At 39.7% G+C, this 25,321-nt stretch overlaps 1 protein-coding gene and 1 pseudogene across 1 annotated transcript; one reads left to right on the top strand and one right to left on the bottom strand.

Annotated features, from left to right (window-relative positions):
• Window positions 1–415: 415 nt before the first annotated feature.
• FAM183A (family with sequence similarity 183 member A) lies at window positions 416–8,489 on the bottom strand. Its single transcript, XM_016123768.2, has 4 exons — window positions 8,290–8,489; window positions 5,640–5,699; window positions 3,526–3,629; window positions 416–599 (listed from the first exon to the last, which is right to left on the bottom strand). The coding sequence occupies exons 1-4, from the start codon at window positions 8,414–8,416 to the stop codon at window positions 489–491; spliced, it is 402 nt and encodes a 133-aa protein (XP_015979254.1). The 5' UTR covers window positions 8,417–8,489; the 3' UTR covers window positions 416–488.
• LOC107499520 lies at window positions 8,402–24,951 on the top strand (annotated as a pseudogene).
• Window positions 24,952–25,321: the final 370 nt, after the last annotated feature.

The raw sequence follows: 25,321 nt of genomic DNA, 5'->3' as shown, positions 1-25,321 counted from the left end.
GTGTTTTACTTAATGTCCATGAGGCCCAGGCTTTTTCCATTCTCCAGGAACCACCTTCCAATGTGGAAGATGTTACCTGCCTGGCTGCTGATGTACGTGGAGTGGGACTTCCTGCAGACCCCCTACCAATGGCCACTTTCAGTTTCCTGCTTTCACACCCACTCTATCTAGGAGGCCTGGGAGTACTGGGGCATGGGCTCCATGCTCGGGTATCCCATTCTCTCTGTTGTGGGCTCATACCTTTTGTATCCCTCTATTATCCTTTATTGGGGTCTGGAAAGGCAGAGGAGAGAATGTTCGCACACAGTTTGCCATCTTTAACTGGAATTCTCCAACTAGTTTATAAGACTGGGGATGTGAACCAGTAGACTTTGGCAGAAAGGAAAAATGGGAGACTCGAGATAGAAGTTCAGGCTTTAAAGTAACTTTATTGATCTGGACAGCACACACTTTGGGCATTAAAGATGGTTGACACCACTGCTGGAAAACTACTTGTGGCGATCATCTTCTCCCAAGCTCCACATTTTAGCTTTGTACAGAGTGATGTCCTTGTAGACCCTGAAGTGGTTCAGCCTGTTGTCATTGCGTTCTGGGTTGACCTAGAGAGGAGAGTGTATGTGTCAAAAAGAAGCCCGTGGGGCAGAGGAAAATCTGGGTTTGAAGTTAATGGACCTGGGCTTGAATCAGGCCCCACTCTGCTGTTCTATGGCCCCTGGTGCTCTTCCTTGCTGGCCTGGTTTGTGGAATGATGATGACAACATTGACATCAAAAGAGCTGCAGGACTGAAAGAATAACCCGTGCAGAGTTGATGCACTTCCCTTGCTGCTGCCTAAGTTGGAGGCCTACAGATTCCTTCCCCACTGGCATTAAGGTCCAGGAGGGCAGGTGCTGGGTCTGTTTTAGTCACCGCTTAGTCCCAGCACCTAGAACAGTGTCCAGCACACACTAGGGACTCAATATATATTTGTGAAATGAATGAACGTGTTGAGGTAGTTAGAGAAGAGTGAGCACTCTGACGCATAAATCTTACAGAAGCTCCATTGTGCAGTTAACTTAGGGGATGCTCTGTCAACACATTACCAAGGAGATCAGAGGCTGAGCGGTACTTCATTAACTGTGGTTTCCCTAGTTCCCCTGTTTTGAGGTTGTAGGTTCTCTGCCTGTCCAGGGTGAGGTCCTGCCAGGGAACCCAAAGTGAAGTAGGGGCTGATGAAGCCCCTTCTGCCCCCAACCACATCACTCTGAAACTCCTAATTTACCCTTTAGGGTTGTTGCATAACTCCTGGATATAACAGTTCTATTTGTTTGTTTTTGCTTACTTTATTACTAGTCACCAGTGCCATCTGATGGCATTGTCCCCAGTTTATAATGATGAACAGGCTTGGTGTATTTGCAGACCCTTTGCAATTCCATAGTGATGACTCATCTGGCAGCCATGCAGTCGGTTATCTGCAAGGCCTAGTAGGGTCCATGCAAGGCAGGGCTGGCCAGGGCGGCTACATTGTCCTTCCTGTCATGGTGTGGTGAGCTTGCCATGAAGTGTGCAGGTCAAAGATGTAGTCTTCCCACATGTACATTTTGTACTTAAAGGAGACAGTCCTTTACTCTTTAGAAAAGTGAAGATTAGCGAGTTAAATTTTTGTGCTCTGTAATACTTTTCTAAGTTGCTAAATCATCTAACTTGGATGATTTTTATCTTCACTTTCACTTGCAATTCTTCACAACTCTCCAGTCCCTTTATTTACTAGAAGTTAAACCCCCTACCTACACACATCCTCTTCTATTTCCCTTGGAACATTTCTCTCTTCTCCAGCTGTCTAACCCAACCTCTCCCTCTTGGATTCAGGCCTCCTCACATAAGTGGTAGGGCTCCTGCTGGAACCCCTCACCCCACCTCCTGCTGTCTCCTCTCTCCAAGATGATGTCCCATGTCTGAAGAGGAGCTGTTGCAAATGGGCAGCTATTCACTCTCCTCCTCACTGGTAAAACCTGACTTGCTGAGCCCCTTGTTCCCATCTGCTTGCAGTACCCCTGTGGCTGAGCCACATGCCCCAGACTGGAGTTGTATAAATGGGCAAGAAGGCCAGGCCCCTGCATTAGAAATAAGAGGACTGCTTGGAGTGGGGAGTTTCTGGTAAGGAAGCCCACCAGAAAATTACTCGGTGAATGATTTTAACAGAGTACAAGCCAAGGGGCTGGGAAAAGAACCTCTTTGGTCCTCCTTTCTATTCTTCCTCATGGACATCATAGTAGTCCACATTTACTAATTACCCTCTATGTGCTAGGTACTGTCTTTGCAGTCTATTGTCTTAGTTAATCGTCAGAACAAACTTTGAAGTATTGATAGTACTATCCCGTTTTAAGGTAAATAAACGGAAGTTGAGAGGTTCAGAGAGACAGGGATCTGAACTCGGGCTGTCTGGCTCCAGAGCTACCATGTTACACTGAAACACTGAGTGGGTTGATTGATGCTGCAACAGCCGGAAGGACACGGTGCTATAGAAGCGCAGGCGTCAGTGCCCAACTCTACCTGGTGGGGCGTGAGGGGCAGAAGTCCCTTAATGAGACTCGATGGAAGAGGTGACTCCTGAGCTATGTGGAAGGGTGAGTAGGCGTCCCTGAGGAGTTTGGTCTGGGTGTCAGGAGGTGGCTGCAGGAGCAGGACATGTGAGGATACAGGGTGTGCAAGATCCTGGTGCCTATGAGGCAGTGAAGGAACTTTCCATACAGCTGAGGAACAGCGTTTCCAACTTCACATCACCGACAAAATACACAGATGGACTAAAAGCCAAGTGTTCAAAAGAAAAGCACAACTTAGGGGAATTATAGAGGAATAGTTAGTTGTCTTGTAATTTTTGGTGTTGAAGGTTTTCCTAAGCAAGGCACAAAACAGATGCCGTAAAGGAAAAAAATGGTACATTAATTACTTAAAAATTAAAATCTTTGTGATGAAAACAGAAACAGAGTTAAAAGACAGGAGCGGCAGAAAGTTCAAGTTGTCTATTCAAAAGTCTGCGTTTGTTCTGTAGTAACAGGAGCCCTATATCATTTAGGGTGATGAAGTGCTAAAGGGTACATTTCCAAGGCTCCTGGCAGCTGGTGGTGCCCTTCCTATCAAATGAGGTGAGTCTTGTGACTCCTACATTACAGGTAGGAGGGCAGAACTTAGACATATGGAGTGAAATGCCCAAGATCACCCTGCTGATTACTGGTAGGGCAAATGAGGCAGTCTGTCATCGGCAACCTTTGTTTAGTGAACATACACTGTATTTACCATCTGCCAGCTGTTCTTACACCTTACAAATCTTACCTCATTCATTCCTCATAACGACCTTATGAAAATAATGCTGTAAGATCTCCATTTTACACTGAGAAATCTGAATCATAAAAGAGCTGAGTCGCTTACCCACCGTTACACAGCCGATAAGTCGTAGGCAGAGTTCACACTCAGCAGTCCGGCCCATTCTCTTCTCTCCCTCCCCCACCTCTATTGCCTCTGTGCTAAGTCAAGAAGCCACACTTACCAAGGGATCTGAGTCCCATCCAATTTCGTGGCTTTCAGTCTGTGTCTCTGAGTATTTCATCCTTGGTCCCTGGGAAGCATGGTGAATAAGATTCAGAAACCTGTCTGGGAGACGAGGCATGAGTTACAGAGGACTCTGGCCTGTAACAACCGAGTGGTCCTGGGCTTTTTACTCTGGCCACATCCTTCTCTAGAGGCACAGCACTCAGCCTCAGAGGCTTGGTTGGGCCTTGAGACATGGGTGTCTTTCTTTTCCACTCATCTTTCAATAAGTGTTTGTTGAGCCCAACTCTGTGCCGGACACTGTTCTGGGCCCTGAAGGGAGAGCAGAGTAGACAGTCATGATCCCTGTTCTCCTGAAGCTCGTGGTCTAGGTGTGGGGACAGGGGAGATGCTGTACATTACACAAGCAAACTCCATGGTGGAAACAGTGATAGGAGCTGTGATGAAGGGAGTAGGCAGAGGGGCCTGGAGAGGCAGAGCTGGCTACTTCAGACTAGATGGTGACAGGCTGCCTCTCTGGATGCCAAGCAGGAGCCAACTCTGAGAAAAAGGCAGAGGAAAAGCATACCACAGGCAGTGAGGACAAAGGCCCTGAGGCCATAGTGAGTTTGGCCGATGTAGCTGCAGCCCAGACTGTGAAGAAGAGGGCTGAGAGAAGTGAGGCTAGATCCTTCTGTATTGAAATAAGTCTGGCTGCCAACACTGGGTATATTTGTATCTCTGCAGCTTAAAGATTTAAAACATTTTTATTTTCAGTATCTACCCTGCCAAGTCTCAATTTAAGAGAGGAAGTTGGACAATGAGAAGAATCTGGGCTTCGTAGTCGGACATTCCTGGACCTCCACTACTAGCTTATGAGGGGGCTTAAGTTCCCTGGGCCTCACTTGGCTCATCTGTAAAATAGGAGAAAAATGTCCACCCCAGGAAAATGTCTGCAAATGGAATTAAAGACCGTGAAAAGGCAACTGGCATTCGGCTGAGCTCGTCTTTAATGTAAGGAAGCCAGTACTGAACTCCTGCCACATTTTCAAGACCCTTACCACTTGTTATTTTCCTTATTGCTACAAGCCCCCAACTTCTGTCCTTCATTCTAAGTAGGCCGATGTCTTCACTACTGATGAGAATCTTACCAACGTGAATTATGCTCTCTTGATTAGTCTATTCAGGTGTCTGTCCCCACTATGCTGTGTGACCCTCCACGTTTCCTCCACCCCACCCCACCATACCCCATACTTTCCTTCCCCATCCTCCTATATTTCCTATATTTTTCCTCTATCATAATCTACTCTCAGGAGGTAGAGATGAAGGAGAGAATCCTTCCAGGAAGGATTAGCCTTTCCATCAACTCTCTCCTTCATGCCCAAATGTGGCCCCCACTCACCTGTATATAGTGTAGAAGCAAAACTACTTACAGTTCTAGGCCCATGGTGGTTTCACTCATATCTGTGCCTTTCCATATAACTTGGAATGTTCTTCCACAGTTCTATATTTGCCATACTTCTTCTCACTGTTTACCAACTCCTTTAAGATAACTTCCCAGAACTCTGCTACTTGACTTAGGTGCCTGTTTTATTTACTGTTACCATCACAATCCCAATTAGATTCTAATTTATTTGTCTTCTTCACTAATACAGTATATGCATACAGTGACTGTCACATAGTATAATGAAAATAATATTAACTAATATTTATTGATCATTATGTACCACCTACTGTTCTAAGCATTATTTTGTTTATTCTCACTATAATCCTAAGTGATAAGCTCAGAAAAGTTTTAAAAATTTGCCCCAAATCATAGAATGAGTGGCAGAATCAGGATTTGAACTCAGTATGACTTGAGAATATGCGCTTGTAACAGCTAAATGTTTGATGAATGAATGAATACAACGTGAAGGCCATTCGGAACATATTTGTTGGCTAAGGAGTTAATAAACTGGCAGCATGGTTGAATATGTCAGTCTCTTGTGAGCTTAGTTATCGTGAGTCCAGTTTTCAGATGATAAAAGCAGAGGACTGATGTTTGCCCCAAGGTAATACCACCCTGAGAGGTCTCTCCAGCCATCTGCCTCTGTGTGCTACAGCTCATTGGTATTCTCAAGCCCCAGGACTTACCATCTTCAGGTTCCTCTAGGTTATCGTGCCAAGACATGGGCTTTCTGGTGATCGTGTGAACTAGAGAAAAACAGCATCACAGGTTCAAGTTTAAACACTAACTACCTGCCCTCTTTAAGACTCACCTAAAGTCAGACACCATTTAGCATTTTCTCAGTGTGTGTCACATTTCAGGTCTTATGTTGGGCCCTACAGAATAAGACCCTTGAGGACCTCACAGTCTAGAGTGACAATGTCCAGTTCAGTGGTCATTAGCCACATGTGGCTACTTGAATTTGAATCATTAAAATTAAATACAATTAAAATTAATTTCTAAGTCATAGGAGATACATTTCAAATGCTCTATAGCCTCATGTGGCTAATGGCTACCATTTTGGGCAGCAGAGATATAGTATATTTTAATCATTGCAGAATTTTCTCTTGGCCAGCACTGGCCTGCAGAGATATAGACCTACCAGGCAGGCAAAAAATGTTAGACAGATAGTGACATATTCCCAGGAAGCCGGGTGATAACAGAGGTACAGAATCCACAGACATACACTCAGGTCATAATTACTGGTGACCTGATGGGGCTGGGCTGTAAACAAAGGTTCCTATACTTCCTGAACTTCCATTCTATTTGTGGTGACAGGAAACATACAAATACATAATTTCTGGCAAATATAAGTGATGCAGAATAATAAAGCAGGTTCTGTGCATAGAGAGTTGACGGTGGGGTGGGGCTATGGGTGATGTGTCTCTAAGGGGATGCAGTAGAACACTGTCCTGAATAAAGTGAGAGAAGGATGCGAGAGTGACCTTGGTGAGTTTGAGAAACATGCAAATGGCCAGAGTAATTCAAGAGGAGTGAGCTAGGTAGAGAGTGGTAGGAAATGAGCAGAGGCCAGAAGGAACCAACGGTCTCTAAAGTGATTTTATCTCTAACTCCCATCATTAAAAAATCTTCTGAGCATGCATTGCTAGTATATGTATATTATATGAATATTTATATAGTCTCTAAATATGATTATCAATATATTAGCAAAGCATATTTCCTTTCTTTTTACATAAAAGTAAACATAAATACAAGTTTAAATATTTTCTCACTGTCCCACAATGGATCGTATTAATCAGGTGTCCAAAGGACACAAGCTGCGAGATTAGCACTTTTTCTGGAAATCCTGAAGGCTGCCTGAAGGATTATTTGAATTATTGGAATGGACCAAATTTAAACACAATTTGACATTAATTTGTTTTCCTGAAATTAGTGGTCGGAGAATTCAGTGGAAAACCAGGTTAAGTTGTAAGGAAAGTGAAGACATTATATTTTCTGTGCTCTCGCCACACACACACATGGTAACGATGTGAGAAGATGGGTATGCTATTTTGCTTGACTGTTGTAATCAACAACTATGTATTTTACTATGTTTATCGAATGGTAAGAGAGAAGTGTGTATACAGTTGCTGCAAAGCAAGTATCAAAATATTTCTTAAAGGAGGGGAGTGGGGATGAAGCTGGGTGGGCAGCAGAGCCAGATCCACAAGGGTCTTCTGTACAGTCTGCTCAAACCTCACCTCAGAAGCTGTGGAGCCACTGAGGCTTTTACAGAGGAATGGCAGGATCAAACTCACCTTTTAGCATAGCTGTAGCCAGTAGAGGTGCAAGGGATGGGTTGGGGTGTGCTTAGAGAGAAAGAGTAGTTAGGAGTCCATCAGATCAATCTAGACAGAAGTGAGAGTGGCTCTGCTGAGCCTTGGGGGTGAGGATGGAGAGAGAGGCAGACTCAGGTGCTACTTAGAGGTCAGAATTAAGTGAGGAGAGGTGGATATGCCTACTACACATGTGTGATGGTGTCTTTCATTGAGGTAGGGACATGGGAAGGGGCAGGTGAGAGAAATGTTCACCAGGACTGCGATGACTTAGATGTGTGAGTGAGGGAGAGAGAGATTGGGGATGACTCCTAGGCTTCTAACTTTGGAGAGTGAATAGTTGCGGTACCCTCTTAAGATAAGATATTCTAGAGTAGCTGCAGGTGGGAGAAAGGGGTGAGATGTGCCTAGTTTTGAAACCAGTGAGTCTGAGATACCCCTGGGTATTCTGGGGGAAGGAAGCTGGGAGGTGTTTGGGCCCATGGGTCTGGGGCTCCATTTGCACCTTGATGGCACTGGGGAGGAGCTGGTGTTACAGGACCAGATAAAACCACCCAAGGAATGTGCAGTGAGGAGTGGAGGGTAGGGCCGTTTTATCAGGGGACACTATGGGCCCTGAGTCTACTGCCCCTGAACTTTTTCCAAAGGTCTAGGACAATTATGAAAAGCCTGAAAAAACCTTAAACTTCAGCTTATTAAAAACAAAACCACAAACAAAACATAACAAATCATAAAACCCTGCCAAATATAATTATTTCAGAAGCAAAATTATAAAAAGCATTTTAATGTATCTGATATATTTGATGTGATGGACGGTGAGACGCCCCCCCCCCCGCCCCGGCCCCCTCCGGCCCCGGCTAAAAGTCGGAGTTCCTCAAGTCTAGGAGGTTGGCCTCAGTCAGAGAAGACACCTCCTACTGTGCTCTGCCCCAACCCCGCCTCCCTCTGCCCAGCACCCCAGCCGACTCCTTGGTCCCAGGAGCCACCCTCTTCCCTTCCTTCACCCAATGGCGCCCCTCACCCTTGCGCAGGGGGTTCACGTGATACTGCGTGTAGAGTTTCTGGGTTCGTAGTTCTTTGAGGTACAATTCCCGCAAGATCTGGTTCTGATGGACCTCATCTACTATCACCTTTTGCCGTCCAGCCATGGCCTTGACCCTGCTGGGTCTGACTCGGCTTTCTCTAACAGCCCTCTCGCCTAATGCGGGACCATCAGCCGTCTCTAGGCAACGTTGTACCAGGCGGTCTCCAGGCAACAGCGTCCTAGATTACCCTCCTTCCTCAGACGTCACTCCCGCCCGTCCGTAACCCCTCCCAGATCCTATTCCAGGTCCCGCTCCCTTGCGGAGCAGAACTCACCTTCCGCAGCTTCTCTGGATGTAGCGTGGTTACTGGGACGACCCCTGGATACGGCCAGAAAAGAACTCGCCATCCAGTGGCCCACTCAGGCGGTAATGAATTTATGACTGGACCTCACCTTGGCCAACCATTTTCTAAAAAAGATTTTGGAAGGAGTCAGAAACTTCTCCCGCTTTAGGCATTCCCCGCCGGCCACAGCCCGAGCCCCCGCGCGGCCCGCTTCATCGCCTTCAGTCCCCCACAGACGCCTCCCTCAGGCCCACCTCAGGGCCTGGTCTCACTATGACAGCAGCGCGACACAGCACGCTTGACTTCCTGCTGGGCGCCCAAGCCGGCTGCGAGACCATTCTAAAAGGCCTGCGGTCCATTTTCCAGGAGCAGGGAATGACGGAGTCGCTGCACGCCTGGGAGGACCATGGCTATTTAGTGACCTACATCAACGAAAATCGGCAGCTTTGCCAACTTGTGGATTTACTCACGTGATTTGATGTCGCTGGACCTTCAGAGTTACAGCGGCGATGCACAAGCCAAAGAAGGTGACAGTCTTTTGAACAAAGTAGAAGAAAGAATGAAATAATTGAGTCAGGACAGCCCATGTCAGGTGAAGCGATTACCCCCCATAGTTCGGGGAGGGGCCATAGACTGATACTGGCCTGCTGCTGATGGCTGCCTGGTTGAGTATGACATAGTTGAAGTGGCATATGATGAAGATTCACCTTATCAGCACATTAAAATTGTATATTCAAAACAATATGGAAATATTCTCATCCCAAATGGGGATGTAAATCTGGGAGAGAGCTATTGGGCCTATACCCGGCCCATCATAGGCAGTGACAAAGAGGCTTATGCTGGCAAAGACATGCTGATTCTGGGAGGTGGAGATGGGGGCATATTACATGACGTAGTCAAACTGAAACCAAAGATGGCCACTATGGTAGAGATTGACCAAATGGTGATTGATGGATGTACGAAATAATGCGAAAAACTTGTGGTGACATCTTGGACCATCTTACAGGAGACTGCTATCGAGTTCTCAGAGAATACTGTGTTCCAGCACTGAAGAGGTACACCAAAGAAGGCAGAGAGTTTGATTATGTGATTAATGATTGAAGGCTGTTCCAATCCCCACGTCTCTGGAAGAAGATTCCACGTAGGAGTTTCTCAGACTGATTCTTGACCTATCAATGAGAGTACTGAAGCAGGATGGGAAGTGTTTTACACAAGGGAACTGCGTCAATTTGACAGAAGCCCTTTCACTCTATGAAGAACAGCTCCAGTGCCTATATTGTCCTGTGGGATTCTCAAAGGAGGTTGTCTGCGTCTCTTTGTACTTGGAGTTGTGGGTATTTTACACGGTTTAGAAGAAAGCCCAGCCTTGAAGATCAACATGCGCTCATCCTGTGTGCTGCAGATAGCCTCCTTGACCTTCATTTGCTGCACGTGACTTCAAAACGTGTCAGGCAATTGACGGTGAATTCTCTCAAGTCTTTTTTTGTAATTATTATTTTTAATTTTAAAAAGCACAATGGAAAATGTATATTTGGATGAGCTAGGGTCCTGTTTTTTGAAAGTCAGCTGAAGGATAATGTGAGCACAGAGAAGGCTGTTAAATGCATTGAATCCCTAGAATGTGATTTTATTACTTTTTTCTTTGTGAGCTTTTCTTGTTTTTGTTTTGTTAGACTTTGAATTTGGTTGTTTGGAGGCATAGACATCATTGCTTTGTCCAAGACATTGCCACACGTTTTTCATGTGGGCATCTTAGAGGGAAGTTCTTAGATATTAAATTGACTTAGATATTAAATTGACTTAGATATTAAAATTTGGTGCTTATAAGTGTTTAAAAAAATGAATGAGCAAGGCTTTGATTAAAATTGCAAAGAAGAAAAAAAAAAGGAAAGAAACCTCTCCACTTTAAAGCGGCTGCCGAGAAAAAAAATCACTATGTCTAGCTCAAAACAGCTGGGTTTCATATCTGAGAAGGCATTCAGGCCCATATCACCCATGTGATAATACAGACAGAATAACCCTTTCCTAATCTAAGTAACTGAGGGACTTTATAGTTTATTTTTTAAAATTTTAATTGTGGTAAAATATACATAAACAATTTATCACCTAAGTATACAACTCAGTAGTGTTAAGTATTCACATTGTGTGAGACCAATCTCCAGAACTTTTTCATAACTATTAAACAACAATTCCCCATTTTCCCCCACCCCCAGCTCCTGGCAACCATTTTACCTTCTCTTTCTATGAATTTGACTACTCTAGATACTTTATATAATATAGTTTGTTTTACTGTGATTTTCTTCTGTTTATATTATTACATGCATAAACTCTTACATCATTCAGAAACGCAAACACATCGAGCTGTTTGTGTATCCAGGGGCTATCCCAGTAACCACGCTACACACCAAAGGAGCTGGAGAAGCTCCTTTGTTACTTGTTATTGTGAACCACGCCTGGGTCCCTTTTCTTAGCAAGGCTCAAATAGCCTCCTGAAGTCTTCACTACCTTCCTAAAACAGAAGAAAGTCGTCATTCTGCTAAGGAGCCACACTGTTAGCTTTGATGTAACTAGCAAGACTATATTTGTCTCAGTCAAACAGACATTTGTTCAGCCCGGGCTCAGTGGTGCAGCTGCCCTCCCTCCACACAAGGCTATTGGCTAGGCCGGGTCTCAGAAGGAAGAGGGATTGGAATTGCCGGAGCTTCATCTTCTGTCCACCCGAGCTCTTAGGTTTCCCAGATGCCCTGATATGGACTCTAAACATATCACAGCCCAGCTCTGTGTAGGCCAGCCCAGTGACTCCGGGGCTGTTTCTGCTTACCTTGGGTCATTCCAGGCCATCAGTGTGCTTCTAAACTCTGAGACTATATAATGAAAAATACGAAAGAGCTGAAAAACATAATATTCTAGACCATCTAGCTTCTCATACAGTCTCTGTGGTTACAGGTTTTTCTCGAAATTTCTGGGTACCTCTCAATTAGGATCAGATGCAGAGACTCAGATAACTGAAAAATCAACTAGAAAACATAATAGAAAATAAAATACCATTCACATTAGCAACAAACTGAACTCTAGGAATTAATCTAATGAGGAATGCATGAAACTTTTATGAGGAAAAAAATTACTACTATTTCATAACATACAAACGATCTTAATAAATAAGAGATATATAGTATGTAGGTAAGACAACTATGCAGCAGTTAGAACCACAAACTTGATGTACTAAAGCAATATGGACAGACCTGTAAAAACAACATTGATTGAAAAAAGTAGAAAAGGCTAAGGTTTATAATATACTACTATTAATTAAAACTGTAAGCAGAACAACTCTTTATGGTACAAGACTAGTTCTACATGGTATAGCATTAATGTCTATTTGGGTAAAGAGATTGGAGAGGTAGAATACAGGGTGAAGAAAAACCCAAGACTTTTATTTCTAGACACCAATAGAGTAATTGGGACTGGGCTTGCCCTCTTGCTGCAAACAACTGGGCAAAATACATGAAATGACTGTTTTTGGACATTAGATAACAAGCAGCACTGGCCTGTGATTTTTGAGAGAAAGGGAAAAAAAAATGAGATGATCCCTACAATTGCCCTAAATTTCTGGCTGGAGACACTTTTGGAAATAAAGGAAAGGGGAACCCAAGCGGAGTATGACAATATTTGTGGCTGAGGAGACACAGACTGAGAGGTTCAGGAAGTATGAAGCAGCTAAAAATCCGTGAAGCAGCAAACTGGAGAGGAGGGGCATGGGGTGGGGAGAAAGGAAATTTATATCTTTAAATACTGATATTAGAAAGAACCAGAGTGCAATACTGGTGGACTTGGCTTCTACACTAGGAAGCTAGAAGAAGAAGAGCAAATTTTAGTAAAAATTAATAAGTAGAAGGAAAGAATAAAGAGTGGAAATCAACCCATGGAAAATAGGCAAACAGTAGATAAAGCCAATAAAACCAAAAGCTATTTGATGGAAATATCAACAAGGTTAAACTTCTGGCTAGACGAACCAAGGGGAAAAATGGGGCAATACTACATATTATCAGACATTAAATGGACGGTAAGAAAATATTAGAAAGGATTTTGTCAATCAATTTAACAATTTAGACAAAATGGATAACTTCTATGAAGATATAGATTTTCAGAAATGAAAAAAAGTGGGAAATATGCAGTGCTTTATATTTATTTAAAAATTGAATTTTTAATTGAAAAACTTCCCATAATATAAAACCTCCAAGCCCTGATGGCTTTTCTGGTTAATCTGTTAAAAATATAATGAAGGTAATACCAATCCTAACACTAACCCTTTCAGAAAACAAGCAGACTGAACACAATCCCAACATTTTATGAGGTCAGCATTACATTGATACTAAAGTCAGACTAATTGTTATAAAAAGGAAAACTAAATATAAATATCTGTCACGAACACAGATGCAATATCCTGAAATATTTAGAAAATAATGTTCAGCAATGTGTAGGAAATAATAAATCATGACCAAATGAGGTCTGTCAAAGAGACACAGGATAGTTTCATGTTTGGAAATATCAATTCACCATATTAACAAATAAAAGAGAAAAGTCATATGATCTCTGTCTACATTTGATAGATAGGGAGGGAAGGAAAAAGGGGAGCCTTCTTCATGGGAGACCCTTGCACCCTCCCCCGTGACACCACAACTTGTCAAAACTCAGTCACAAGTCAGGGATTCTTGATAAGCACTCACGCTTGAAAAAAAGAATATAAAAACTTTTTATTGTGAAACATCACACATACACAGAAAAGTGCTTTCCTCCAAAATGTCTAGCTCATGTTGATTTACCACATTTAACCATGATACAAGCCAAGAAATAGACCTTTGACCACATTCCAGAAGAGAAGCCCCTCTCACGCTCCTCCCCAAACATGTCTTCTCCTGTATCCTCAAAGGTACTCACAATTCTGACTTCTAACACCATATACTTTAACTATTTTTTCACTTTCTATAATGGAATCAGCAGTATGCATGCTTTTGTGTTTGCCTTCTTTCCTTCAACATTATGTTAATGAAATTCATCTGTGATGTTTTCATACTTTTCATTAGTGTGTAGTGTTCCCTTTCTGACTAAACCACAATTCATTTATGCGTTCTACTACTGATAAACACTGGGTTGTTTCAGTAAGGACTATTATAAGTAATGACGCGTGAACACTTTTGTAGATGTTTTGTGGTGCTTAAATGCGGACATTTTGGATATACTTAGGAGCCAAACTTTTAGTGGATGATACCAAGCTGTTTTCCAAAGTGGTAGAGCTGAGGGACTCTGTGACTGGGGTTCTTGTTGCTCCCCGTTTTAGCCGACAATGGGCATTGTCAGTCTTTGTAATTATAGCCATCTGGTGGGCATGTAGTGATATCTCATTATGGTTTTAATATGCATTTTCCTAATACTAGTGTGGTTAACCAACTCTTTTTTGCATGTTTATTGGTCATTTGGATTGCATCTTTTGTGAAGTGTCTGCTCCAAGTCTTTTACTATTTTTGGATTGTTTCTATTTATCAGTTTGTTGGAGTTCTTTATATATTATTGATATAGGCCATTTCAGAATTGTCTGTGCTGCAAATTTATAGTCCTGTTATGGATTGCCTTTTTAAAAGTCTCTTAATGGTTTCTTTTTGATAACTAAAAGAACACTTAATAGTGTCTTTTAAAAATTTAATTGTCCAATGTATCAGTCTTTTCCTTAATAGTACTTTCTAAATGGTGCTTAATCATTTTTTACTAAGATATTTTTTCTAATTTGATGTTATGAAGATATTTTCTTCTATTACCTTCTAGAACAGTGCTATTCCATAAAAAATATAAAGCAAGCCACATATGTAATTTAAAACTTTTTAGTATCTAATTATAAGAGCATAAAGAAGCATTAAAATGAATATTTAAAATGTTTTATTTTGCCTAATATACCCGAATTGTTATCTGTTAGCATTCCATTATAAAAATTATTGAAATATTTTATTGTTTTTTTCATACTAAGTGTTTAGAATCTGGTGTGACTTTTATTCTTAATAGGACATTTCAAATACTCATAGCCATGCATGACCAGAACAATTATTGTTTTTGACCTTTCATATTAGATCTTTTACCTGAAATTGATTTTTGAGTTAAGTGTAAGGAAGATGTCTAGCTGAAATTTTGTTAACATAGTATTCCATAGACCCAGAATCAATGTATTGAAAAGATAGTCCTATCCCCACTGTTTAACTATGCCGCTCTTGTCTTAAATGTCCACATATTTGTGAGTCTGTTTCTGGACTCTTTTCCATATCAGTTGTCGATTTGTGCTTGTACCAGTACTACACTATCTTAATTATTCTAATTTTTGTAATAAATTCTGCTTTTGTGTAGGGAAGTTGTTTCTACCAGTTTGTAAGAGATTCCTGGCTATTGTCAGACTTTTTCCTTTGCTATGATCAGCTTGTCCAGGTCCCTAAAAATATATGTTAGAATTTTTCTAGGTTTGATATAGGTTTGAGGAGAGCACTTTCATATGTTCTCTGTTCTTCTGATGCTGCCTTCTGGGTTGGATATAGACTTGTCCTTGACTGCTAGACTCTACTACCAGTGACATTCTGGAGTGTGGGCAGCAGACTAAGAGAGGCGCCCAACCTTCAGAATTTGGATAAGACACAATGGAGGCCCCCTCTCTCTTCCTATAGGAGGCATTTCTCAAGGGCAGAAAGGCCCTGGTAAGCTTCTAGAATCCCAGGATGCAAAAAAAAAAAAAAAAAAAAAATGGAGTCTTGGAGGAACCAGAGCAAAAAATCTTGAGTCCCCGTCTGTTTATAATAGGAGCTTTGTGCCCTGTGTGTGAATTCTCAGGGTTCACCCATTCTTGCATGCATTTTAACCCAGAGCAGGTCAATTAGACTTACCCTCCTGGAGATCAGATTAGATGTTTTCCACTCTTTACTCTTCTCTATCTTCTCTGTGACTTGTCTGGCTAGTTACCCTGTGGTCACAGGCCAAGTTTATGGAGAAGCCAATTACAAAGGTAGAAGACTCTGTAGGCTGGCCGATCAGGCAGGAGAGAAAAGGATCAGATTCTCGAGACAAAGGAACGCGTTAAAGATGTCTCTGGCACCTGCAGAGGACTGATAAGATGTGGATGAAGGCAAAATACAGAGAGCTGTAAGATAACCAGAATCTAGTCATGGCTGAAAACATCATTATGGAAAGGGGGGTCCGATAATTAACAGAGTTTACTCTCCTAGCTGAATGAATGTTCGTTGTTCCATTATCACTGATTTCCTCTATCCACCAGGTCAGGCTACTGGCAATCCATAGTCCTGGAAATTCTGAACTGCACCAGAACTGTCCCAGTAGTAGGGAGAACATCTCTTCAGGATGATATTTGTGAATCATCAGGTCTGGTTGGGATGGAGGAGTGTTGGCAAGGATCAGGGTCCAAAGGATTAGAAAGAGGACCTAGGAGGAGGTTTAGGGGTATAGACAGAGGGGTAACAGGAAAGGGGATGGGATGAACAAGGCTACTAGGAGGAAAAGAAGAAGAGCTGGTCAGGGAAATCTTTAAGGTAGGGTAGCAGGAATGGTTGTTACTAGTCAGAGAAGGGAAACTGGAAGGGCAGAAAGCTGAAAGAGGAGAGAGGGAAAGAAGAGTGAGAAAGTAGGGCAGGAAGCTAAGGAAGGGTTGAATAACGAGGGCGTGAAGGAAGAGGAGGTAAAGGCTGGGGCTGAGGTGGGGAAATTCGAGGTTGCTTTCTTTTCATTTTCCCAAATGGCATGTGACTAGTTATTCATCCTCTCAAAATGAGCAACTGGACATAAGTTCTGATGCATCCACCAGTTATCACGCCCGCCACCCTTCGCGCCATCCCATATGAAACATATATACTCCTCCCTTCAGGGAAAGTCAGTGGGCCCCACCCACCAGAGAAATGGTCCCAGTTTCTAGGTTGAGGAGTGATCATGGGAAATAACAGAGAGCAGAAATGGGGCTGTAATATTAGTCTGTATTCCTTTTTGATAACATGTAGTTATGTTCCTCCGTTGACAAAGATTGACCAAAGGACCAGGATAGAGTTATGGGGTTGGGACCTAGGGGAACGGATCTGAGGAAGGAATGGGCAAAGTGGGAGAAGTCAGTGCCCCATCTATTTAATTTACTATTTCTTCAAAGGCCTTTCACATTGTTCACATCACTGCATGAACGTGAGGCAATCAGAGAAGAAATAGAACGTCCATTTTATGATGAGGATACTGAAGCCAGAGAGGGAAGTATATAGGAAAGCAGTGGATGACACAAAATAGGATTAGAATGTGAGCCAAAAAATCCAAAAATGCAGAAATTGGAGAGTAGGGGGCACATAGGAGAGTGCATTAAATGGCACAGAGCACTGACAGCATGACCGTTTTCATGTTTCTGTACACGCTTTGTTGTGGTGCGGTTAAATTTGAGACCCACGGAGCCAATTGAGATTAATTATGAGCCTTTATTAGCCGGCTGGCGACTGATTCTCCCCACTAGAGAATCAGCCCCGAGCCTCTAGAAGGAATAGCTTAAAAAGCCCCAAAACCCCCTCTAGCAAGCAGGCAGGTTTACAGAAGCAGAGGCTGGCCATTAACATATCTTAACACAGGATAACGACACCCTTAACATTAGCATATGTTTGCACAGAATACCTCCTAGAACTACACCCTATTTAACGTTAAACAATGGAAGCAGAAGTTGGTCCTTTGAAAATTTTCTACCCTTAACAATCTTGTGGCAGTGCTTCAGAGCAAAATTCAACAATATAGCTTTTGTGTTAATCCCTGTGGTTCCTTGATTTGTTGCTCGACCCTTAACTGGAACCAAAAACATAGGGCCAGAGCCAATGGAATGTCTGCCTACTACTGGATGCCTAGTGGCCAGTTTGGGACTTTCTTGCGTAGTACTTGTGACACCTAACTCTACATCAGCAAATTTAGGAGGCTATTGTCCCCTCCCTTCTATGTTGTCTGATGTAGCAATTCTCTCTGCTTATCATACCTGGTATATGTGACCACCACCCAAATCATAAACCTCTTTGGTCCCCTATTCTCTCCTATACTTTTAATGCCATAATGTTCTGATAACTCTCCCTTGACCCAACACTCCTTCCTTTCATACTTCACTAAAGTTACAGTTGCTATCCCTGGAAAAAGTCCCTATTTCTTTAGGGCATTTCTTTGTTGACTGTTCCTTGCATCTCCTGGCTTTATCTGTAACTTGGATTTCCCTTGAAGACATTGCTTCCCTTGCCTGTCCTTCAGTAGAGACTTCTTTTTGTCTCAAGCTCTAAAGTACTTCATGGTGGGTTGTGGTGTGTTCTTGTTCCTTCTGACTTTTCAAACCATTATCCCTTTCTTTCTACTAGCAAAACTCCTGCTTCGTAGAAGCTTTGTTACCCATCACCCCATTCCTGGCACTGTCACCTTGAAAGCTCCTGAATACTCTCTTTTTTTATGAAAACTTTGTTCTTTTCTCAAAGCCTTAGTCTTGTTTCCATCATCCTGAGTGATTTCTGTGTCCATGTAGATGACCTCATTTAATGCTCTAGCCTCTCCTTTCCTTAATTTATTACTAAAGCCTACCACCCACATACTCCTTTAGCTGCTTAGAGCACACCTATTTTTTTCATTACCCCCAAATTATCCCACTTCCGAGATTGCTTATTCAGACACTGTATTCTCTGACCAGTACTTTTTTTTTTTTTTTTAACAGTGCAATCACTCAATTGCTTTCACTTCCCTGGAAACTCCAACCCACTGGATCTTACTTTCTTCTTGTTTATAAACTCTGATTCCCATTTCTATTTCTCTTCTAGCCACTTTAGAGTCTATGATTTATAATTTCAGTGATTTTCTTACCAGGATTCTAAACTATGTTGTCATAATATCGTTTTATTGTACTTTCCTGGGGGTGAAAACCCTAAACAGTGATTTTATGTGACTCCTCTGTGTTGTTACATGACTGCTGCTGAGATATAATTTTATACTACCTGGAAGACTGATACTAAACTAATGGTCTAACTTCAACTTTATTCTAAATCATACCCACAATACTCAATACCCATGAGAATGTTCATGGCCATATTGTTTATTAGAGTAAAAAATTGGAAAACAACCTAAATGCTTATAAATATAAACTTGGGTAAATCATAGTTAGTCCCACCATGAAATATGAATAAGGAATTTCTATATGTAAAAAATAAAGACAGAGAAGTACTTGAAGTGACATTATGGCAGTGTAGGATGGGTTGTGTTTGGGGGGATATTGAATTTGATAAAATCTTTGAGTTTCCTGCCTAACAGATGAATCTAAGAAAAAAAAAAACTGTCTTTCATCACAGGAAATGACAAGATTTCTGAGTGTGGTTCTGACAGGGAAATTACAAAAAAAGGTACACTACAGGCCAATATTAATCATGAACACAGATTCAGAAATCCTAAACAAGATATTAGTTTACTTAAGCCTGTAGTACATACAGAGGCTAATACATCAGGACCATGATGGCTTATTTGAAGACCTTAAGGTTGACCTAACATTTGAGAATCCATTAATGTAATTTACATTATTAACATAATACAGGGGGAAAGTCATATTACCATCTCAATAGAGGCAGAAAAAAGCATTTGATAAAGTTCAGCTATTTGTCTATGCTTGATAAACTCTTTTGAAAATTAGGAATAGAAAAGAACTTCCTTAATCTGCTAAAAAAAAATTCTACACAAAATCAATGGCAAGCTATAGTAACATGTTGATATTTTTCTCTTTAAGATTAGGAATGAGATAAAAAATTCTACTATCAGCACTTCTATTTATAGTGCACTATAAATAGATACTAGTAGTTGAATGAGGCAAGAAAAAAATAAAAGGTATAAATATTTTTAGAAAAAGAAGAAAAAACAAGAACATGGCTGTATATGTAGAAAATCCAAAAGAATTTAGAGATTAACTATTAGAGATTAACTATTAGATTAACTATTTATTACTGTCATCAAATCGAGCTCAAAATACAAAAGTAATTGTATTCCTCTTGCCAGCAATAAACAATTAGAAAGTAAAATTTTAAAGAAATCATTCCATTCACAATAGTATCAAACTTATCAAGTACTTAAGAATGAATCAAATGTGCAAGCTCTTATACAAAAATTTGTTAATTATTATTGAGAGAAACTAAAGATCTAAATAAATGGAGTGATATAACATCTTCATTGATTGGAAGACTCAATATTGTCAATATGACAATTCCTAATTTCCTCTAATTTGATAAACAGTGCAATAGCAAACAAAATACTAGCAAGTCTGATTTTAAAAAAAATATTTGGAAGGTGGATGAAGATGACAATCTGATTTTAGAATTTATATAGAAATGTCAAGAAGTAAGACGATCCAGGACAATTTTGAAAAATAATACAATTGGAGTACCTATTTCAGTGGACAACAAACCTTTATTATAAAGCTATAGTAATTAAGACAGCATAGTACAGTAATTAAGACACCAAGGATAAATAAAAATAGACCAATGAAAAAAGAATGGAGTCAAGAAACAGACCTATGTACATATGGACACTTGATTTATGATGAGGAGGCCACTGCAGAGCAGTGGGGAAATAATAATTTGTTCAATAAATTGCATTGAACAATTGGATATCCATAAAGAAAAAAATGAAATGAGACCCCTACCTCACACCAGAAATAAAAACGAATTCTAGGTTGATTACTAATCTAAATGTGAAAGAAAAAACAAAACACAATAAAAATCCAAGAAATAATAAAGTACTTTTATTATAACCAATAACCATGGCCCAAAGAAGAAATCAACATGGAAAATTAGGCAGTATTTTGAACTGAATGAAAAAGCCACATACTAGAGAAATAGCACAAAATTCATATACTAGAAAAGAAGAAAGGCCTGACATCAATGACCTCAGCTTCTACCTTAAGAAACTAGAAAAAGAAGAGCAGATTAAACTCAAAAGAAATTTCTTTTTGCTTCAAAGAAATGAGATAATGAAGTGGAAATCAATGAAGCAGAAAACAGTAAAAGAGAAAATTTATTAATGGTTCTTGAGTAATCAATGCTCACTAAAGAAGAAATATAGTCAAAGGCCTTTATTTTTGAATAAATTAAATTTTTAGTTAGAAACATTCTCACAAAGTTCCAGCTTAGACAGCATCAGTTGTGAACTCTACCAAACATTTAAGGAGGAAATAATACAAATTCTACACAAATTCTTCTAAAATAATAAAGAGAAAGGAATACTTCCCAACTTGATCTATAAGGCAATCATTACTCCAATATCAAAACCAGACAAAACATTATAAGAAAAGAAAACCATGGATCAATGTTCCTTATGAACATAGATGAGAAACTCTAAGCAAAATTTTAGCAAGTCAAATTCAACAGTATAATAAAAGAATAACACATCATAACCAAGTAGGACTTATTATAGGGATGCAAAGTTGATTTGACATTAGAAAATCAACCAATGTAATTCATCATATTAACAAACTAAAAAAGCACACTATCATCTCAACTGATGCAGAAAAAGCGTTGATAAAACCCAACATCCATTTCTTATAAAACTCTCAGCTAAGTAGGAAAAGAGGGACTTTCTTACCCTGATAAAGAGCATCTCTGTGAACTCTATAGCTAAAATTACACTCAACAGTGAAAGGTATAAATGATTTTGCAGTGATGATGAGAATGATGATATTATTGATGATGGTAATGATGATGAGATGATGAGCTGGGTGATAATATTCAGAGTAATAATGCAATAGGAACAGGATGGTATGTTGGGGGTGATGAGAATACTAATGGGGCGATGAGGTTATGATGATGTAATGTATGATGAAAATAACAGGGTGATGGTGGTGGTGAAAGTGAAGGTGCTTTGGATATGTGCTTAGTAGCTAGTGTACACGCTTGGGATAATTTAGGTAAAAGTTGAAACAAGTTTCTTTAGATGCCTCTGAGGGATACTGAGTCACTTCTGGTCTTCCCGCTTAGCTGCTAATGTTGGCCCAGCTACCTAATAAGCTGAAGTTCTTAATGATGTTCTTCCCATATTCTTAAGTATCGAATTTAACAAGTCTCCCAGGACTTCGCACTTCAGAGCAACTCAACTGTGGTTTAATTGGGCCACAGCCAGGAAGAGGACTCCTGGGGCAGAGGCACCCAGGAGTGGCTCTTAGGAACTGGGGAATAAACCTGGAAACTCACAGCGGGGTGGGAGGGGTTGGGGAAGTGATCAAGATATTACTTGTAGCTTAATTGGAATTAGAAGAGTGTAGCTCTCTATATAATTATATCCTCCTGGGACATCTCAAGCTAATACAGAGTTTGTGGGGTTTCTCAGTAGCTCAAAGTCTGGGGCCTATGATAGCTCTTGACAAGCCACATACACAATCCCAAGGCAGGCCCTGAATTCAGGTAGCATATGTTGCCTGAGAAATTTTTCTCCACCTTGAGCTAGGCTTGACATCAAGTCAGTTACTAAAAATCAGAGCTATTAGGAGTCTAAAAGGTGGCAGTGATAGCCTGATTACATCAGAAATCCCTAAAGTGTTTTTATTGCTGTTATTTGTCATTTTTTTTATTATCAGGTAAACAATACCCTCATTATAAACATTGAAACAATACAGATAAGTAAAAGTCCCCTTTGACTCTCTCTTCAATACTAGTCTCCACACCAGAGATTAAGTTTGCTTACAGATTTTAAAACACATGTGCTTTAACATTGCATGTACGTGAATATATAGAAATATAATTTGTTCTCTTTTTCCCAAGGTGGAGGGCTATAATGACATCATAATATAACATAGTAATATAAATGACATTATTTTTACTGCTAGGACAAAAGGTATACATACTTTAAAATTTTTTTCAGCTTTATTGAGGTAAAATTGACTTAAAAATTGTGAGATATCTAAAGTGTGTATCATGGTGATTTAATATACATATGTGTTGTGGAAGGATTCCCCCATCTAGTTAATTAACACATCCACTGCCTCCCTTATTTATCTTTTCTTTCTTTTGATTGGGAGCGGATGGCAGCATTCAAGTTCTACTGTCTTCGCAAACTTCAATTCTAAAATATGTAGTGTCATTAACTATAGTTTTCATATTTTCCATTAGTTCCTTGGAACTTATTCATCTTATAGCTAAAATTTTGTACCCTTTTACCAACCTCTCCATATTTTCCCTACTCCTGTTTCTTTTTTACCCTGTTTCTATGATTTTGACAGTTTTTATCTTTTTTTAGATTCCACATGTAAATGATACCATAGAGTATTTCTCTTATTTCACTTAAGTTTCATCTGTTTTGTAGCAAATGGCAGGATTTCCTTTTCTCTTGACTGACTAATATTCCATTATATATATAACATATAACACATTATGTGTGTGTGTGTGTGTGTGTGTGTGTGTGTGTGTGTATACCACTTTGTTTTTATCCATTTAAGTGCTGATGGACATTTAGTTTATTTTCATGTCTTGGCTATTACAAATAATGAATGCTACATTAAACATAGGAGTATATATATCTTTTTAATATCGTTTCAATTTTCTTTGGCTATGTACCCAGAAGTGGAATTGTTGAATCATAGATAGTTCTAATTTTTTAAATTTATGAGAAATTTCCATACTCTTTTCCATAGTGGCTGCATCAATTTCTATTCCCACCAACGGTGCACCAGTGTTCCCTCTCCTTTACATCCTGTCAATACTTATCTCTTGTCTTCTTTATTATAGCCATCCTAATAGGTATGCGATGATATCTCATACAGTTTTGATTTCTATTTCCATGATGATTAGTGATGTTGAACAACTTTTCATATACATGTTGGCCATTTGTAAATCTTTTTGGAAAAAATGTATTCAGACCCTTTACTCATTTTGATTAGTTTATTATCTATCATCCATCTATCTATCTATCTATCTATCTATCTATCTATCTATCTATCTATCTATCTCTTTATTTCTTTATTTATTCATCCATCCATTTATTTATTTATTTATTTATTTGTTTGTTTGTTTGTTTGTTTATTGGTATTGTGATATATGAGTTCTTTACAAATTTTGGATATTAACCCCTTGTGAAATATAGGGTTTACAATATTTTCTATGTAGAATCTATGTCTGCCATTTTGTTATTTGTTTTCTATATAGAGTATGAATTTTTTTTATTCCTCATTTACAGCCTTCCTTTGTGTTAAACAGATATATTCTAGTTTATCAATGTAATTCCCGCATCATTTATGATAGTTTTTAAGATATTTTTTAGCAGTTCCCTTGGGGATTACAATTAATTTCTTAACATATAGCCATTTAATCTACTGAAGCTTAATTTCAATGGTAAGAAAACCCTTTTGCTCCTCCACAACTTTGTTTCTTTCCTACATGTTTGTGCTCTTATTGACATTTTAACTGCATCTTTCTTATTGTATGCCCATCAACACAGCTTTATAATTATTTTATGCAATTATTTTCTAAATTGGGAGAATAAAATTTGCTAACAAAGAATACGCACACTGACTTTTATACGGCCCTGTGTAGTCACCTCTCCCAGTGCTCTTTATTACTTCATGCAGATCTGATGTACTGTCTAAGGTCCTTTCATTTCAGCCTGATGGACTCTCTGTAGTGTTTCATGTAGGGTAGGTTTGCTAACAACAAATTTTCTGAGTTTTTGTTTATTTGGAAATGCCTTAATTTCTTCTTCGTTTTTGAAGAACGGTTTTACTCAACATAGAATTCTTGGTTGAAAGTCTTTTTTTTTTTCTTTCAGCATCTTGAATTTGTCACTTCATTGGCTATGGCCTACGTGGTTTCAATGACAGCTGTTATTGTTGAGTATCCCTTGTACGTGACAAGTCACTTCTCTTTCTACTTTATAGATTATGTCTTTGATTTTTGACAATTTGATTATAATGTATTTAGATGTAGATCTCTATGTTTATTTTACCTGGGGTTCATTAAACTTCTAAGATGTATAGAACAATGTTTTTCATCAAATGGAAAGTTTGGGGCCATTATATCTTAAAATATTTATGTCTCTTTCTCACTGATAATTCTAGGATTCTCATTAAATGTATGTTGGTAAACTTGTGGTGTTCAATAGATCTCTGAGGCTCTTTTCATTTTCCTTTATTCTTATTTTCTGTTCCTTGGACTCTTTCATCTCAGTTGACCTATCTTCAAATGTGCTGATTTTTTGTTCTTTCTGCTAAAATATGCTATTGTTTAAATAGAACCCTTCTAGTTAATATAACCCCTCTAGTCAATATAACCCCTCTAGTAAATTTTTCATTCAATTATTTGGTTCTCTTTAATAATTTGTCTCTTTATTGATAATTTCTATTTGGTGATACATTGGTGATTTTATTCTTTCCTTGAGTTATTTTGGCACGGTTTATTTAGTTCTTTGAACATATTTAAAATAGCTGATTTTAAACCGTTGTTTAGTAAGCTCAACATGTATGCCTCCTCAAGAACAGTTTCTATTGATATGATTATTCCTTGTATGTATGGGCCACACTTTGTTTTCATGTTGCATTTTTGTTTTTGTTGAAAATTGGACATAATATAAAGTGGAAACTCTGAGAATAAAATTATCCATGCTCCCAAGGGTTTGTGATAATTTGTTTTGTTACT

This window comes from Rousettus aegyptiacus, unplaced genomic scaffold, assembly GCF_014176215.1.
Source record: "Rousettus aegyptiacus isolate mRouAeg1 unplaced genomic scaffold, mRouAeg1.p scaffold_m13_p_1, whole genome shotgun sequence".
Classification (NCBI taxonomy): domain Eukaryota; kingdom Metazoa; phylum Chordata; class Mammalia; order Chiroptera; family Pteropodidae; genus Rousettus; species Rousettus aegyptiacus.
This window is presented reverse-complemented; position numbering and strand designations above follow the sequence as displayed.

Coding starts and splice junctions, on each gene's coding strand:
- FAM183A (XM_016123768.2), bottom strand. CDS start 8,416: ATGGCTGGACGGCAAAAGGTGATAGTAGATGAGGTCCATCAGAACCAG. Junction 5,700..8,289: donor CGTGAACCCCCTGCGCAAGG/GTGAGGGGCGCC, acceptor GTTTTTCTCTAG/TTCACACGATCACCAGAAAG. Junction 600..3,525: donor GATGGGACTCAGATCCCTTG/GTAAGTGTGGCT, acceptor TCTCCTCTCTAG/GTCAACCCAGAACGCAATGA.